General features: G+C 40.1%; 1 protein-coding gene across 2 annotated transcripts in view; it reads right to left on the bottom strand.

Moving 5' to 3' along the window:
- The window catches only part of brinp3a.2 (bone morphogenetic protein/retinoic acid inducible neural-specific 3a, tandem duplicate 2), a 35169-nt gene extending 24592 nt beyond the window's left edge, over window positions 1-10577 (bottom strand). Inside the window, exons 1-2 of one of the 2 annotated variants that reach the window (XM_028404065.1) lie at window positions 10501-10546; window positions 10323-10470 (exon numbers count right to left, since the gene is read on the bottom strand). In XM_028404065.1, coding sequence (XP_028259866.1) covers window positions 10323-10470; window positions 10501-10546 — 194 coding nt within the window. Of the gene's footprint in view, window positions 1-10322 lie in introns of both variants that reach the window. The other variant, XM_028404064.1, reaches the window with a different exon arrangement.
- Between the last annotated feature and the right edge of the window lie 5498 nt (window positions 10578-16075).

Raw genomic sequence — 16075 nt, 5'->3', positions numbered from 1 at the left:
TTATTACTAGATTTGATAGTTTGTGCTACTGCACATTCTGCGACTGTAACACTTGGATTATTACTTTTTATTTTCACACCGTGGGACTAATAAAGGATTTTCACACATTGATTTTTTTTAATTTAAATTCTGTTAAATATGCCGTTTCCTCTCTTAGCCAGGAGCCTTTAAAGGTTTCAGTTACAGTTCATATCCAGGTAAAATAGCGGTTACATACCAAGGTGTAATTTGTAGGTTCTACAAATATTTTGTTGATAATATTGTGCAATATTTCTGGCTATAAGCATTTTTGCTTTATAAATCCATCCATCCATCCATCCATCCACCCATCCATCTTCAACCGTATATTTGGGGCCGGGTTGAGGGGGCAGCAGTCTAAGCAGGGACACCCAGACTTCGAACCGAGGCGTTCCCAGGCCAGCCAAGAGACATAGTCTCTCCACTGCGTCCTGGGTCTTCCTCTGTGTCTCCACCCAGTGGAACATGCCTGGAACACCTCCCCAGGGAGGAGTCCAGGAGGCATCCGTAACAGATGCCCGAGCCACCTCAGCTGACTCCTCTCGATGTGGAGAAGCAGCGGCTCTCCTCACCCTATCTCTAAGAGGGCGCCTAGACACCCTTCGAAGAAAGCTTGTTTTGGACACTTGTATTTGCGATTTTATTCTTTCGGTCACTACCCAAATCTCATGACCATAGGTTAGAGTGGGAATGTAGACTGACCGGTAAATCCTTTTTTCTTTATTTGACCTCTAAGTTTCCACTGTTTGTTGTCTGTAATATAGATCATCTACAGTTACACCAACAGTGTGAAACTCAGTTGATGGAGACATTTTTATAATTTATAGTTAGAACTGGACAAGAAATAGAGTGAAAAATGAGCTTAACATGAAGGAAGACATCCCACCCACAGAGAAATAACCCACTTCTGTGTCTGTAAGTAGAACTAATTAAATACATACTCGGAAATTTTAAGACTGTTTGAAGACCAGAACTATTTTTGATGTGCAGATATTAGGCCAGGAGCTGGATGGTATTTATTTTATTTTAATTTTCTTTTTATTGTTTATTTTATTATTTTTAGTGAGCACTTTCTTTTACAATTCTGCATGACTGAATGAATTTCTACAGGCACAGTTATGAAGCCACAAACCGATATCACAGCTGTAATTATAACAGATCGGCTGTGATTACTTTGAAATTTCTATGAGAGGCTACGAGAGCGCGGTGCCAATTTTTTTCTTTTTTCCCATCCGCCTGCCACTGCTCCCAATTTACTTGTATAATTACGCTTGAGAAGAATGGGAGGGGGGGAGGAAAAAAGGAAAAAAAGTTCCACCAAGAAACTTGGTTTCTATTTTTGAAGGTCCTACGTCCTGACTGAAGGATTTTTTATTTCTCCTCCGTTTGGCAGAAAATAACAAACAATTAACTTCATGTACGTGAAGTGCACTGTCCAATCAGTCAAATGTTACACTCCTCTCTCTCTCTCCTTTCACAGTAAAAGCTTGACTGCTGTAATCAGAATGGGTTGAACAACCTTGGCTGTGGATGATGGATGGAGGGAGTGTGGCCTTTTGAAAGGGTATATATCACATTAAACCAGGAGTAATGAGGAAAGCTCCAACACACAGATGTTTAAATGATACGCAGTGTAAATTCAAAAGTTACGAGCGTGAGCTACAGAGGCAGAGATTTGCATCTGTTATGTAATCGCACAAAGCAAAAGGACTGATTTAAGGGATATTAAGCAGGAACTGTAGGCAGTGTGGGAAGTAAACATAATGATGTTAAATGGATGTATGCTTTCCGTTGACCTTTTTGCTGACACTGTACTATTCAGACAAAGCCTTTGACTAATCCCTTTGCTCAGATATATCTGGTGTAGCTATTAATCTTCACCTCATTTCATGCCATACAAATAAATGACCTCTTCAAATGGGACACTGTGTCTCTCGAGTTCCACTTTGCGGCGTGAAAGTACTAGTTCAAAGCCTCGGCACGTTCTGTGGGAGGAAAAGAGGGAGGGAGGGAGCATGGGGGAGGGACAGGTACAGAAAGAGTATTCGCAAATCCCCGCTGACGCTCGTTTCTTCAGTTAGCGCTGACTGTGATAAGCTAGCCCTGTCTTATCTTAAACCCCTGATAGGCCAAATGGTTCATCCAGCAGGGAGAGGATGGAATGAAATGGGTTTCACAACAGAGTTGATTTTAGGGGCTGCAATCCCTCCCCTACAACCAGCTAAGTCATTATTATTATCAATTTCATTCCTGTTCTTTTTTTTTTTTCGCAGGAGTACATCACTTTCATCATTTTAACTCTCTGGACACTATCATAGCAAAGTTGATAGAATTTTTGCCATCCTATTTTCTGCAGTTGCCATAATCACGACTTAATTTTATTATTATTTTAAATTCTGACCTCTGGTCAACTACATATTGTATAGAGCAGTGGTCTCAAACTCGTTGCCCCCTACTTGACATCAAAGTTTAGCGTTATGCGGCCCGCAAATTTTTCTCACACACTTATTTGCTGAGGCTTTCCCTGTGCGTTTACATTGTTTTATCACTTATGGGCTACAATACCTCAGGCACGTGACAGCTTCTGGTGGTGTTTGTTGCCAACTTGGTCACATGGTTGGAACATGATTAACAAAGAGGTTTTGAGGTTCTATGTTCTGAAGAACTGTAAATGTTCTGACCTGTTATTAAGAAAGATTGAGAAGATTGGACCAGTGGTACGTTTTTTGGAATATTTGAAACCCTTATTTTGTGGAATACAGCCTCACCCAGACTCTACCCCAGCGGCCCCCCCAGGTAAGTTGAGTTTGAGACCCCTGATATAGAGGTACCGTAGCACATTTAATGCCTTTGTAATGATTTGACAGACATGAAATAACAAGCAAGAGGATCATTTGAACGAAGGATGCCTGCACTAGAGGACAAAGAACATTCTCACAGAGCAACTGTGTCCTTATTGAGAGGCTGCATCCTTCAAAGGACTCGTTTGTAGACAGCACAGCATGGGTGTTCCACGCCGAAGCATCCTCTAAATGTGTGTGCATCAGGTGGATCCTTTATGGCCCAACATATCCCAGGATTCATTGCACACCAGCAACCACAAGATTCTTTTTTTTTTTTTACAGCAGACTCCACAAACTGAGCCCGAGCACAGACCTCCATAGTCCTCCTGAATAATAGGTCTGCCTCCACTGTAATATTTCTGATACCAATAGTCTAATAATATTGTTCAGCATGGAGAAAATCACATAGTTGAATTAAATATATAATGAAATCGTATCCCATCACACGCATTATCCAAATACAATATGTTCAGAACGAGGCCAAATACATGTCAACACTCCTACCTTCACCCTGGTGAATATGGCAGCTTTCCCTTGGCAATGTTTGCTGTGAACAGGTGGCTAAGGCGGAAGGCCCACATTGTGTTTGCATTGGAAGCGATGGGGGATGCTCTCCAGTGAATCCTCGTATTACACACACACACACACACACACACAAAAACACCAAACCACCTTTCATTTTCCTTCAGAGGACTTGTTAAAAATTCTTTCAAATTTAATCAGTAAGAAAAAGTGGGAAATGGAGTGGAGGCTGAATTCATTACTCCATCACTGCTGAGGTGGCTCAAACGCTGTAACTCTAAGCACTGATTCTGGTAATTCATCTCCTCCTGTCAATGAGCATTTATTAGGATTTAGCAGAGAAGGGAGCTGCGCATAAGAAAGAGCAGACCAGAAAATAATATTGTCACTTTCAATCACCTCTGGCCTGCAGTCTGCCACGAGTGATGTGCCTCTCAGACAAAAAGTACACCGTCAGAAATGATCATTTACAACAAATACAAGCTCATGTACAATCTGCTGCTACTGCTAAGCTGTTGGTGGAACGGTCACTGACACTCATCGATGTGAGCTGGTCACAGGAACGTTTTGTACTTATTCAGCACAGAAACTGCTTCTCCCTGTGTTTTATAATGAGCCACACAACCAGCTGCTGCCATACTAACATGAGTTATTGTTAAAATAATATGTTTGTCAATAATGTACATTGTAAGATCACAGCTCTGTGAGGCTCCTCCACACCTGTGTTTACTGTACAATTAGCATCATAGTGTCTACAGTGTTTACAGTGTAACAGGTATATGTTTGCTAACATTTGCTAATTACAGCTGAAGCTGAATGTGTCGATACAGTGGGTAAAAAGTAGTGCAAGATATTTACACATTTACACACTCTAACCAATCTCCAAGGTTTTATTACAACATATTCTTCTTCTAACTGCAGGATAGTGCCACTGACAATGGCTTCTAATACAACATATACACAGAGTATTTGGACAGTTTTTCACAGTGGGTGGTGGCACCAACACACAAGGTCACTAACTGCTTGATATCCTGTAAAGGAGTCACTATGATTGATCATCAAACCAATGGCCTGTTCCAACCTTTGACTGAAAAATATAATGAAAACAAGAATGTTATATAAAAAATTTATCTATTTGTCACATAAGGAAGCTTACTCATAGAGGCCAAAGTACCAAGTGGGCATTTTAACATAGAGATTGACACTTCATTTTTTTAACCCTCTAAGTTGCTGCATTGTTTTTTGATTAATAGAGCTTTTGTCTCTACATGCAGTAAAGTTGTAAAATAAGCTTCCAAAGCTTGAGAAAAAATATATTTTGCACTATATGTCCTTGTTCACCCCATTATTTGTTATAATTCTTACAATTAAATGAAAAATAACACATATGGGCTTTTACAAAGGACAAAAAGATTTGACCTGTAGCTGCTGTAATACTGTAAAAAAAAAACGGACAACAAAAGGAGCGATAGGTTAGCGTCCATGATCCACAACACCTTTCACCTTCCTCCCACCCTGCGTGTACTCCAATCAGAACGTTGCAGTGCTAACAGTAAAGCTTATTGGCCCTGTTAGCGGTAATGCTAACATGCAGCATTGACAGCCCTGAGTACTAACTTTGTTTTTTATTAACATATTCAAACACTGGGCTGTGAAAGACATTTCTCCTATTTACAACAAACCTTTCCACTATGTTCCCTGGCTACAATGATGCCAAGTCCCAAATAGCTTCATAGACACCACCACAATGTTTGAATCACCCTTAAAATTTGAACACTAGGTACCAATCCTTGGTACAGCTGTCCCTCTGGATCTGCCAGCCACTGTGGCTAAAAGCCTGAAATGAGGATAAATCCTAAATGAGTCTTCTTCTCTCCATTTAGAGCAGCATTATCGCCTCCTTTTTTACACTTTTATCATCCTTATTGAATCAAATTTTAGCTCAACTAAGGAGAAATTGTTCACTTTACTTGCCCGAAGCATTAAATTGAATAAAAGTGAGAAGTGAAGCAAAAGCTGAGCAATTAATGTGTCCGACTCCCAGCAGACTGTCACAGGCTGCATCTCTAAGGACTTTAAAAACAAGCTAGGTGCTAACAGACAGGCGGTTTTAAATAATAGTAAACGTTGTTTACTAGAGCTGATTTACCACCAGGGGCGACTCGAAGTTACCAAAACCACAGAGGGAATTTGAAGAGAGGAGTTGAGACAGAGAACATCAGTGAGAGTGTAGCAGTGGGAAGTTGAGAAGCAGCGCTGAGGGAGTCTGCTCTAAAACACTCACCTCAACCCTCTTCAGAGCACCTGCAGACTCCCCTGTGGTTTAGGAAAGCTGCTGTTGTTCATTGTACTTGAAGTGGCTCTTGTATCAAACTGTTTTCTTTTGATGGAGTTTAAACTGAATGGCTGGCTGCACACAGTTTGTAGGATAAATAATAATTGCAGATAATGAGATTCAAATAATGAATTATTCGTACTTTGCTGCACGCTGAGGAGTATCTGTACCAGGATTTACTTATTTATAAGACCTTGGTGGTTGCACTGGCAGCAGCTTTAAACGGGGGCGTCCTTCATATAGAAGTATAAAGCAATCATAATCTGTCAGTACTTTAGTACTAGTACTTTAGTACTTAGTTCACTCTGTGATACTAATATTCAACAACCCATCATTCAATTCATTTCAATTAAATTAAATTTCTAAAAACACTGATGGAATATACAATATAATAATCTTGTGGGTTAAGATTATATTCTTCATGAACGCACACAGCACAGATGTATGACGTTTCATACTTGCAGACAGAAATGCTAACATGCACATGTTTTCATATATTAAAGCCTATGTAGGTTGTTTCTCACATACTAGTGATTATCATAAGATTGTCTTATAAGGATTGTACAGATGTTTGTAGCATAAGACCTTTAAAATAAAGCTGAAAAATTCAAAATTCACAATTTAAAACAAGTTTATCAGACCACACACCCTTTTACCATTTGCAGTAATAATTGCACCACAGACACCAGATCCCACACATGATCAAACATAACTGCAGAACTACAAAAAAAAACAAAAACACAATGGTGCCATGAAGGAGACACAGTCCGAGCACCCTTAGGTGAAAGTCTGCTGCGGGGTTAGAACCATCCACCTCTCCTCCTGCCACCCAAATTAAACACAAATATTTTCCTGTACACTATTTGGTCCTAGGTTGGTGACACTTCCCAGCATGTTTACTTTCAATGGCTACTTTGGCACTTGCAGTCCACCTGACCAGGGATCGTAAATATCCAATGTGTTTTATATTTATGGTTCGAGATCAGGGAGGCTCTGACTCAGGTATCAGAAGTGGTGAAATCAGTGTGTTGACACCACACACTTCAAAATTGCTCAGACAAATACTTGGCTGCAACAAACTTTGATTCAGACCCAAAATTTGGCATAAATTCCCCCAGTGTGTAGCCAGCCTGAAGAACAGCCCAGAGGTGAGTCAAGGATGCGGACAAGAAACACATAAGTGGGAAGATGCACAAACTGGCCACTCAAAATGGGAGGCAGAGGACTGTAAATAGAGGAAGTAATGACACCCAGGTGCAGGGCATCAGGGTGTGCCATTAGTGAAAAACAGGAAGTAAACTGACCCACAAGCAGCTTAGCGCACAAAAAGTATTTTCAAAATAAAGCATCTGATGCCATATTGCCACACAATAGAGGTTTCAAAAGACACACAACAGAAACAGGAAGACATATAGTCTCTGTTGCCTCAGCTCTGCACAACTTCTCCACAATTCATTATTATTTCTCCTCTCCCTGTGGCCAGACAGAAAGCAAATATGTAAATGCATTCTTCCATTACAATAATGTGATAAAAAAGTCATACTTTTCTTAATTCAGAAAGCATTAAGTTAGCAATGCTAGCTATTTTTGGCCACTTTACCCGTGTTTTGTTTCATAGTAATGAAAGGCATAATATTTATTCACACCAGCCACTCAAGCCACTCTTCTTGCCATGTTGTTTCATTTATCTGTATGCCAATGCCTTATTCTTGCCTACATGGGTTAAAGTCAGTAACATATGCTACACATACAACATGGGAGCAATATTAACTTGCAAAGTAAGAGAAAAATATGCATTATGGTATAAGATTTGCACCCTAAATTGAGCCTCTCTGCACTAAATGCACCTAAAGACTGGACACAACTTACAACACATATAGGTCCATGTTAGATACAGCAGGCACTGAATATTTATGCCTATAACTTGAAGCCATTAAAATACATGTGAAGGCGTTAAAGTTCGACCAGAGAATCAGCAGAGCAGTATGCTTCCAGCTGGGGTTATGAATAAATGGCACAGACAGCAGAATAAAATGTTTTTGTGCTGTATCTGTGCTGTACTATTGAACCTCGATACTGTCTATACAGGAGCAGAAGCCTCATAGGTAACAACAGAATCAAGTATTGGTTGGTTGGTATTGAATGCTTGGTCAGTTTTTTACAACACATTGCTGCTTGTTTTGAAATATGTTAACTAAAATAAAATGTTTTATTCAAATAAAAGGGCCTAAAAAGCCAACATGAGTCTCTGGAGATGCACTCAGAGATCCGACACATGTTCATGTGGCGATGAAGAGCAGCAGGCAGACATTACTTTCCCTTTTTACCCATCAGAGGTCGGGTATTACAGCCACAGAGCATCGCTGTCTGTTCTTTCAGTAGAAGAAAGAGCTTTGATTTGGAAATTTAAGGCCCTCTGTTACGCAGCAGGAGTACACGATAAAGTTTGGCCCCCCTAGAGAGAATACTGCAGTGAGCCCGCTTTCTTTAGTAAAACAATCCTCCTGAATGTTTTATGAGGCAGCTCCAGGTGTGAGCCCCCCCTCCAAAAAAAAAAATTGTCAGTCCATTTCACCCCACCGACACCGACACTGAAGGAAAGCTATTATTTGCCAAAACACAAAAGCAGAAACGACCCGGCAGCTGTCTGCGCCGCTTTTCTGAAATCGAATGGGACTGAATCCAAGTGAATTCAATTTAGGAAGATTTACAGGCTATTTACTTTTTAGGTTAGTTTTTCCTTTTAATATCATCACTATTAATCAATGCCGCATTGTGGTAATCTGGAGGGCCTCAAACACAACCTTGCAGCTGACAGAAGCCTCTCAGGGGATCCTGTGATAATGCAGAGTAATAAGTACTAAGAGCTCACTAATCACTTGGCCACATGATAAGACTATTAATCTTGCCGCCCATGCAGCTCAGCTCCGGCGGACCACTGCCTTTTGCCAGAAAAGGAATTATTAAAAAGCTCTAACACGGCAACCGATCACAGAAGCCATAAAGCATCCTCCCGCCGATTCGTAGATGTCAGAAAACGCCGTCTGTCCTTTTTCCAGAAGAGCCCTGGCTGGACAGCGTCCTCCTAAACGATATGATTCATGACACAATCTCCACTAATTTGGTTGCGTGCCGGTGCCTCAGACTGTGTTGCTGTCATGACAAATCATTTTTTTTTACAGCGCTAATCAACATATCTCATTTGACCACCTGATCAGGTGACTCCCCGAGGGCTTGAAAATGTGATGTACAGCCAGCTGATAGCAGCACGCCTGCTACTTGTAATACATCATGATTGTGTCTATAGTCATGCAAGATAGCCGGCAGCAAGGAACCTTTTCTGCATGACAACACAGGCCAAATAAAGCAGACCGTCCACTGTGAGCGCTGTTATCAGATATCAGAGTTGTGATGCACTTTCTCTCTTATAGCATTTTGAAGTTACAATAAAAAAGGAAGCAAGTGCACTTGTAATAAAAACCTTCTGTGGACACGATACTCTTACAGTACAAAAAATAAATATATGTTTTTAGAATAAAAATGCCCTTGAAATAACCTTGTGATCGACTTCTGTCTGTTTATTTACCAGCATATGACATAAAGGCAGATTTTAATATAGCCAGGGTGGAGGAAAGTCCTCACACCTCATTTAAAAGCAGCTATATAACTTTAGTGCTTTAATACAGGTCAGGTAAGGGCGTTTAAGTGGCCTTGAGGATGCTTGAATTCACATTTTGCATTAATTCTGAATAAATCTACATTTTCTTCCTATCAAAAATGTCATAGTGGACTGAGTAGCTACAGGAAATATGCAGCATTATGGCGTGTTTCCATATTACAGGAAGAGGCTGGAACACAATTAAAGTGAACATGTGGCCCTTACATCCTCTGATAATGGATATATTGGTGCTACACAGGCTGTGAACAGGGATGTCCAGCTGCTGTAAGATAAGGCAACTTTTCCTTGCAGCGCCATGTTTCACTCATGGGAAGCATGTGATACATTGTGAATTTCTGTTCTTTACTTTGCACTAATGACGTGTTAATTCATAGTTACTTCGCATATTATCTGATTTGCATATACATGTTTAGACTAAGTTGGTGAGTTTTATTCAAGTCATCATTTAGAAATGAGTCAAAGGCACATATTTTGTGGCAAACATCCTATCTACAATATGTTTCTCTGCTATTTTCTTTGTAACCATGGCAACAAATTCACCCTGATCAGGATATTTTAGATTGAATCAGACATTTAAAACACTGCTGTTGTTTACCTGAGGACACAGAGGACCCCCACCCTGTCTTTAAGCTATGCAGTGCATAATCATTAACTTTGGCAGCTAGCATTAGCTTGGTAAAGTCAAAAAGTAAGTAGCAGACCCAGTACTAAAGGACAGAAAGGAAGGATCCAAAAGGAGACAATGTCAACCAAAAATTAAAAATATGTGTGTGCCCTTTATTTACACACAGCTAAACTTTGAGGCGACAACCATGGAGACAGTTTGATGTGAATTGCTGGGAAATTAGTCATGCGTGTAACAGAAGTGGAGCTGAGCTGTAACTACAGAGAAAAAATGCCTCTGCATCCTGCAGTAACCACTTACCTGTATATCTTGTATCTGGTGGAGAAGCCCTGCCGGTTCTTCTCCACAAAGTCAATGTACTCTGGGGAGTGGTGGAAGGGCCCCTTATCCGACAGGAGCCAGTCCAGAGGTCCCCCGGGTTTCTCATTGGGGAGGCTGGCTGCCACTGCTGCTGTTGCTGTTACGCTGGACCGTAAACACACCCAGCAGTGAAGGCTGAGGCTGACGACACCCCATAGAGCCATCAGAGATGGAGAAGAGGGGGAGGAGGGATGGTGGGTAGTGGTGGTGGTGGTGCTGGTGGGACGGAGGAGGAGGAGGAGGGAGCGTTCAGCAACCAAAGACACTCGTCATTAGCTGGCTCCTCCGCTGGGATAACCGAGGGACCTTCATCACCTCAATGCCCCCCAAACACCTATAGAAAAATACAAACAACACAGTTAAGGATCCAGGCAGGGACAAACAAAAACCGTCCAATATTTCAGACTTTAACAGCTCCATGTGGCATAAAGACAAACACTGTCTGCTTCAGGTTTTAATGAGTTTCATCAAACAAGGTCACAATACAGACGCCTATTAATATCAGCTTAGTTTTAGGGATTTAACAATGTCATCATCTATCATCAGACAATAAGATGAACATGTTAACAGGCTCCAGAGATGGACTTTGGCAAGTGTGCTGTGATGTATTTCACATAGTGAGAAAATACTCCCATCACTGCCACTGATGGCTTTCAGATGGAGTCAGACGGGCATGTGAGAGAAGCAAGAAAAGAGGCTGAGGGCATGCTACTTATATTAACAACAACCTGCTATCACCCTATTCACATTAAGGTTCATATAAAATGTCCAGCAGAGTGCTATTTGTTTTGTTGTCTGCCATTTTAATGTTTTTTTTCTATTATTTACAACAAAGTTAGTCTGGTTTCTGTGGATCCCTGTTGGATTTTCAGGGGGAAGTACCAGCAGACACAGACTAAACCCCCTCTGGATGCATTTGGATAGACATACAACCAAGAAGATAAACAAAGGATGTGATGCAGGTACAGGACTGTTTCTGTTTTTGGTATAAAAACTTGAAAAACAAAGGTGTTATTAGCAATTCTGCAAATATCATGTAAAGTCCAACATATTTTAGATAAATGGTTATGATTGGTGTGATATGGCTGTGAAAGGGGAAGGACTCCCACCCTATTTCATAGATTGAATTGGTATGGTATACTAACATGTTTCCTACTAAATCCAAATTTTAAAATGTTTTTTTCTTTATGCAGCCCGACTAGCTCTAATGGCCTTAAAAGGCTCCACCCACAATTCAGGTGCAGTCAAAGTTTGTATTTGAATTCACCTTTCCTTTCTGTTCTGTGGTTTTGGAAAGCTAACAATGCTAATGTGTAGCATCAGACATGCTAAATACAGAGGTTACACTCAACCAGAGACAGAATACACTATAAACTCTGCCTCTTCTTTATTAGTGGATGAAGCACAGGCCAAAGAAAAACTACTTCTCAAGTATTTTGTTTTTCTTAGAGACCCTGACCTCTCTGATCTTTATTTACAGTCACTGAACAATACATCCTAATGCATTTTGTTGCTTTGGAAACATAACATTATTCTCGTTTCTATTAACAGGATGACTGTTATGTATCATCTGCTAATATTCAAGAAAAAAAAAAAAACAAAGATTCCTGATCATGATGTACTTGTTGGAGTTTTAAATGCAGCCAAGGATGATTAAGAAACCAGAAACAATGTTTTCCTGTATCTGTGTCACATGGGCTTTGGCTGCCCCACCCCTTTAGGAGTTTACTGATTCATAGGAGTCATCAGCAAACATGAGCACAGATTCTGTTTCCACAACACATCTCCACTTATTTTTATGAAGCTAAATATGAGAGCTAGCTGTGTCCATATCTCTTTTTTGCAAGCTAAAATATAAATGATAATGTCTCATCTTTCAGTAGTAGTAGTAGAGTACTTTTGGTAGTGCTGGTGAATGGGATGATGGAGGAGGATACTCATGATGGAGGATGAGTCCTCAACATTTTTGTTTTCCAGGAAATGGAAAATTCAAAAAAACATCCTTAAGAGAACCAACCTTTTTTCAGGTGGTGTGGCATGTCATATAATAACACTTTGATGTATAACATGGGTACTTGAAACGGTTAGCAGTGGCACCATAGAACATGTCCTTTAAGATTCTGCAGACATCATTCACTCTAAAATGCTCCTCTTTGAGAGAAGAAACACAGATCAATGTTTTCCTACGTCAGATATTTTATTGACATTTTGATTTATTGATGTTGCAGACGTAAAAATAAATAAAAGGTGGATCAATATAGAAAGGAAGTGCCATTAGCTACAGTTCTGCTTGGTTTTCTCTCAGGAACTGACATTGGAATAGAAAAGCCATTAAAAAAAAAAAAGAAAGAAAAACCACAGCACTTTTAAGTAAAAGGCACCATAATGTGCTATGAATCCATCTTCCTTTGCAGAGAGTGAGCCATTTAGCTCTCTTTTCCTTCAAACAGAATTTCACGATTGTTATGTTATGATTCGAGGCTTCAAGTGAGTTTTTATCACAAACTTATTATGGGTCAGACGGGAAAACTTCGGCAGAGTTGATTAGTGAAGTTACACATTTGGTGAGTGTAGTCGGATATGAAAGTTTTAACGGGAAGGAAATGCTACGAGATTAGATTCTTATTGTGAATTCATCACTTTAACCTAGCAAATAATTGCTGTGCTGCTGTTAAATTATAGTCATCACACATTATTGTAATCTATTTCACAAATCAAGGCAATCACACACACACGTCATGAATTTTATCAGGCTACCTGTGGTCCAGGCCATCTGTCCTGAGCTAACATTACTCTTCATTGCCATTTTGAACCCTGTCAATCATTTTCTCCGCCTACAGTCTACTCTTACGTGACTCACTCATGTTATATCTTATGTGTGTGTGTGTGTTAGAGATTGAGTCCCATACAGTATTCTTGACAATCCGTCAAGTTAACTCAGCCGCATATGACCGCACGTGGGTGTGCGGTTCTAAAAAAAAAAAATCACGACTCTCAGACAACACAGCCGACAGCAACGCGAACAACAGCTGGAGGTGGATGCAGGGAGGTCTGAAACGTTATATCAAACACTAACGTGCGTTCATCCGCAGACAGAGGCAGGCAGGAGGGTTCATTATTTAAAGTTAAGCAGGCAGGAGGACTTTCATTTAGTAAATTTAATGAGACGAGATGAGCTGGCAATTTGGAAATTGATTTCAGTCTAGCGTCGTTGTCGTCACCCCACAGAAGACTCGCTGTGTGTGTCCATTAGTATACACATGCATGTTTTAGTGTTCTATTAACTGAATCAACAATTTGACGTCACTGCAATATAAAGTCCAGGACTAATGTGGAGGCACAATCATGGATACAATTTCCCCCGGTGATTAATTTTCTGATTCGGCAGTTGAGGGAACTCGAACATGTCTGTGTGCAGTATAACACATCTTAATACACAATATGTTTGTGGCTCACATTAACTGAAGGAAAATGCAGAATTTTAATCATATGACTGCAAGTCACTACATGCACTGCAATACTCCAATATAAACCATGTAATAAGACATTGTCATGCGAACACCTTTTTCTGATTAGCTTAGCTGAATAGAGGTCATATTCAGCTTAAGCCATAATCGAATTCAGATATGTGGAGGAAGATGATTGTAGTCGCATTATTACACCATGTGAACAACACTTCTGCACAATAGCATATTCATAGCATTTTACAACAGGCGCAAATGGCTTGAGTTTGTTACATGAGCCTTGGATGGAAATTTGGAAATGTTCTCTCCATTTTCTACATCTGTGAACTCCATTATCGCTGTTCTATCCACAAGGCCTGGCTGCAGACTTCCATCCAAACTCTCTTGGGGTTCTTGGCATAAATGGCATGCCGACTCACTCTGACCGAGTGATGGGTGCTGGAAAAGTGCCTCTGTATACCTTTGTATATATTCCATTAAAAATCTGCCTTTTCTAACTAGAATAGTCACTAACCACATTAACAATATCTAGATTGTATGTCTGATTACTTTAATGTTATCTTCATTGAAAAATAAATAAATAAATAAATAAATAAAGACATTTCTAAGTGACCCCAAACCTTTTGAACGGTAGTGTATATGTCATGCCACTTTTTTGTCACCAATTTTTTGGTTAAAGGTCCGATATGACAAATATGTCACAACGATTTTTATCTGATTTAGTGAATTTGTTTGTTCAATAAATGTGTTTACAACAGGTTAAATGTAATAAAGGATGTGTTATGTAATCATTAGAATCCTTGATTGGTCAAATCTTAACCTTTAACCAGTAGATAGAGCCTTTTTAAAATTAGCTAGCTCTGTTGCGTCTGCTAACATGGCACACAGCCATCTTGGAAATGTTGGTGCGTGAACACAAAATCACATGACCTGTCACATGTGACACCAGGATGTTCAGTAGGTGTCTCTCAGAGACAAGAATAAACCTATATAAGGAACTCCTAAAAGGACTGGTGACACCTTTGTCACCGTGGGTTCTTATGGGTTAACCAGTAGATTCCCCCTGTGCCAGGGGGAACTTAAACCTCAGACTCAGAGTGAGAGTCTGTTGTGATGCATGTTTCTCCTGCTGCCTATCACAGACTCTTGTGGCTGTAATGGTTCCCTGATCAGATGACATTGAGAAATATGATCATATATTTGCATAAACATAATCATGTACAGTATCTGGCTTATGTATTATTAACCAAATGCAGCGTTCGTTCCATGAGAATATGTTAAAAATGGCATGCCGCCATTGTGAAATTTGCTACCACTACTGTTTTATTCAGATTATGCTGATTGAACAAGAACAGTCCTGTAGCTTATAACACCATATTCAATGGATGTTTCACAGCAACGTTATGGAGTGCAGATTTTCTAAAAATCACTCTGAAGATGCGTCACATTCTGATGCTCAGATGTGGCTCATTCTTCCTGTTTGTACAGTTCCTGGCTGTGATGGAGGGTTTTTTTAGGCAATTTTGCTCTTCAAAGCATGCATTTCAAAAGCTTTTCTGTCAAAAGCACTTGTGCACTACATTGCCCAGTTTTAAAAAGAACTGTGTATTGCTGTTATAACTTCAAAATCTGACATCAAGATTTCAGGGAGAAAGTCAAATTTAAGTCCAAAAAACATGTGGAAAGAACTTTAATACTACCAAAACCTACAAGAAAAAAAAAGTCAGCAAATGCTTCTATTCCCAATAGCACAGACTGTAATTCTTCAAACTCAATAATAGAATGGTGTAGAGTGCATTGGTATGCATGTAACCCCCTGATTTCTACATCCCAAAACAGCACAGCGCAGCAACAAATGGAAAAAGCAGGGGTAGAGAAAAAACGTCCAGGACTCAGGCTGCAGAGACAGCTGATGGAGATGGAGCTTTATGGGAGTGAGGTGAACTTTGCACAGCTGTGACTCTGCACTAAAACCTGATGAACTGGATTAAAAAATAATTCTCTTAAGATACCCCGCTGATTTATGCTTGGCGAGCTTTTTTTTTTTTTTTTTTTTCCTGGTCCTGATTCAGGGCGGCACAGTGGTGCAGTGGTTCGCAAGAAGGTTCCTGGTTCGATTCTGACTGGGGCCTTTCTGTGTGGGTTCTCTCTGGGTGCTCCGGCTTCCTCCCACATTCTAAAGATGTGCTTGGTTAATTGGTGACTTTAAATACGCTCGTAGGCGTGTGT

The sequence above is a fragment of the Parambassis ranga genome, chromosome 4, assembly GCF_900634625.1.
Source record: "Parambassis ranga chromosome 4, fParRan2.1, whole genome shotgun sequence".
Taxonomy (NCBI): domain Eukaryota; kingdom Metazoa; phylum Chordata; class Actinopteri; family Ambassidae; genus Parambassis; species Parambassis ranga.
The sequence above is the reverse complement of the archived record's forward strand: the minus strand, read 5'-3'. Positions and strand labels throughout refer to the sequence as shown.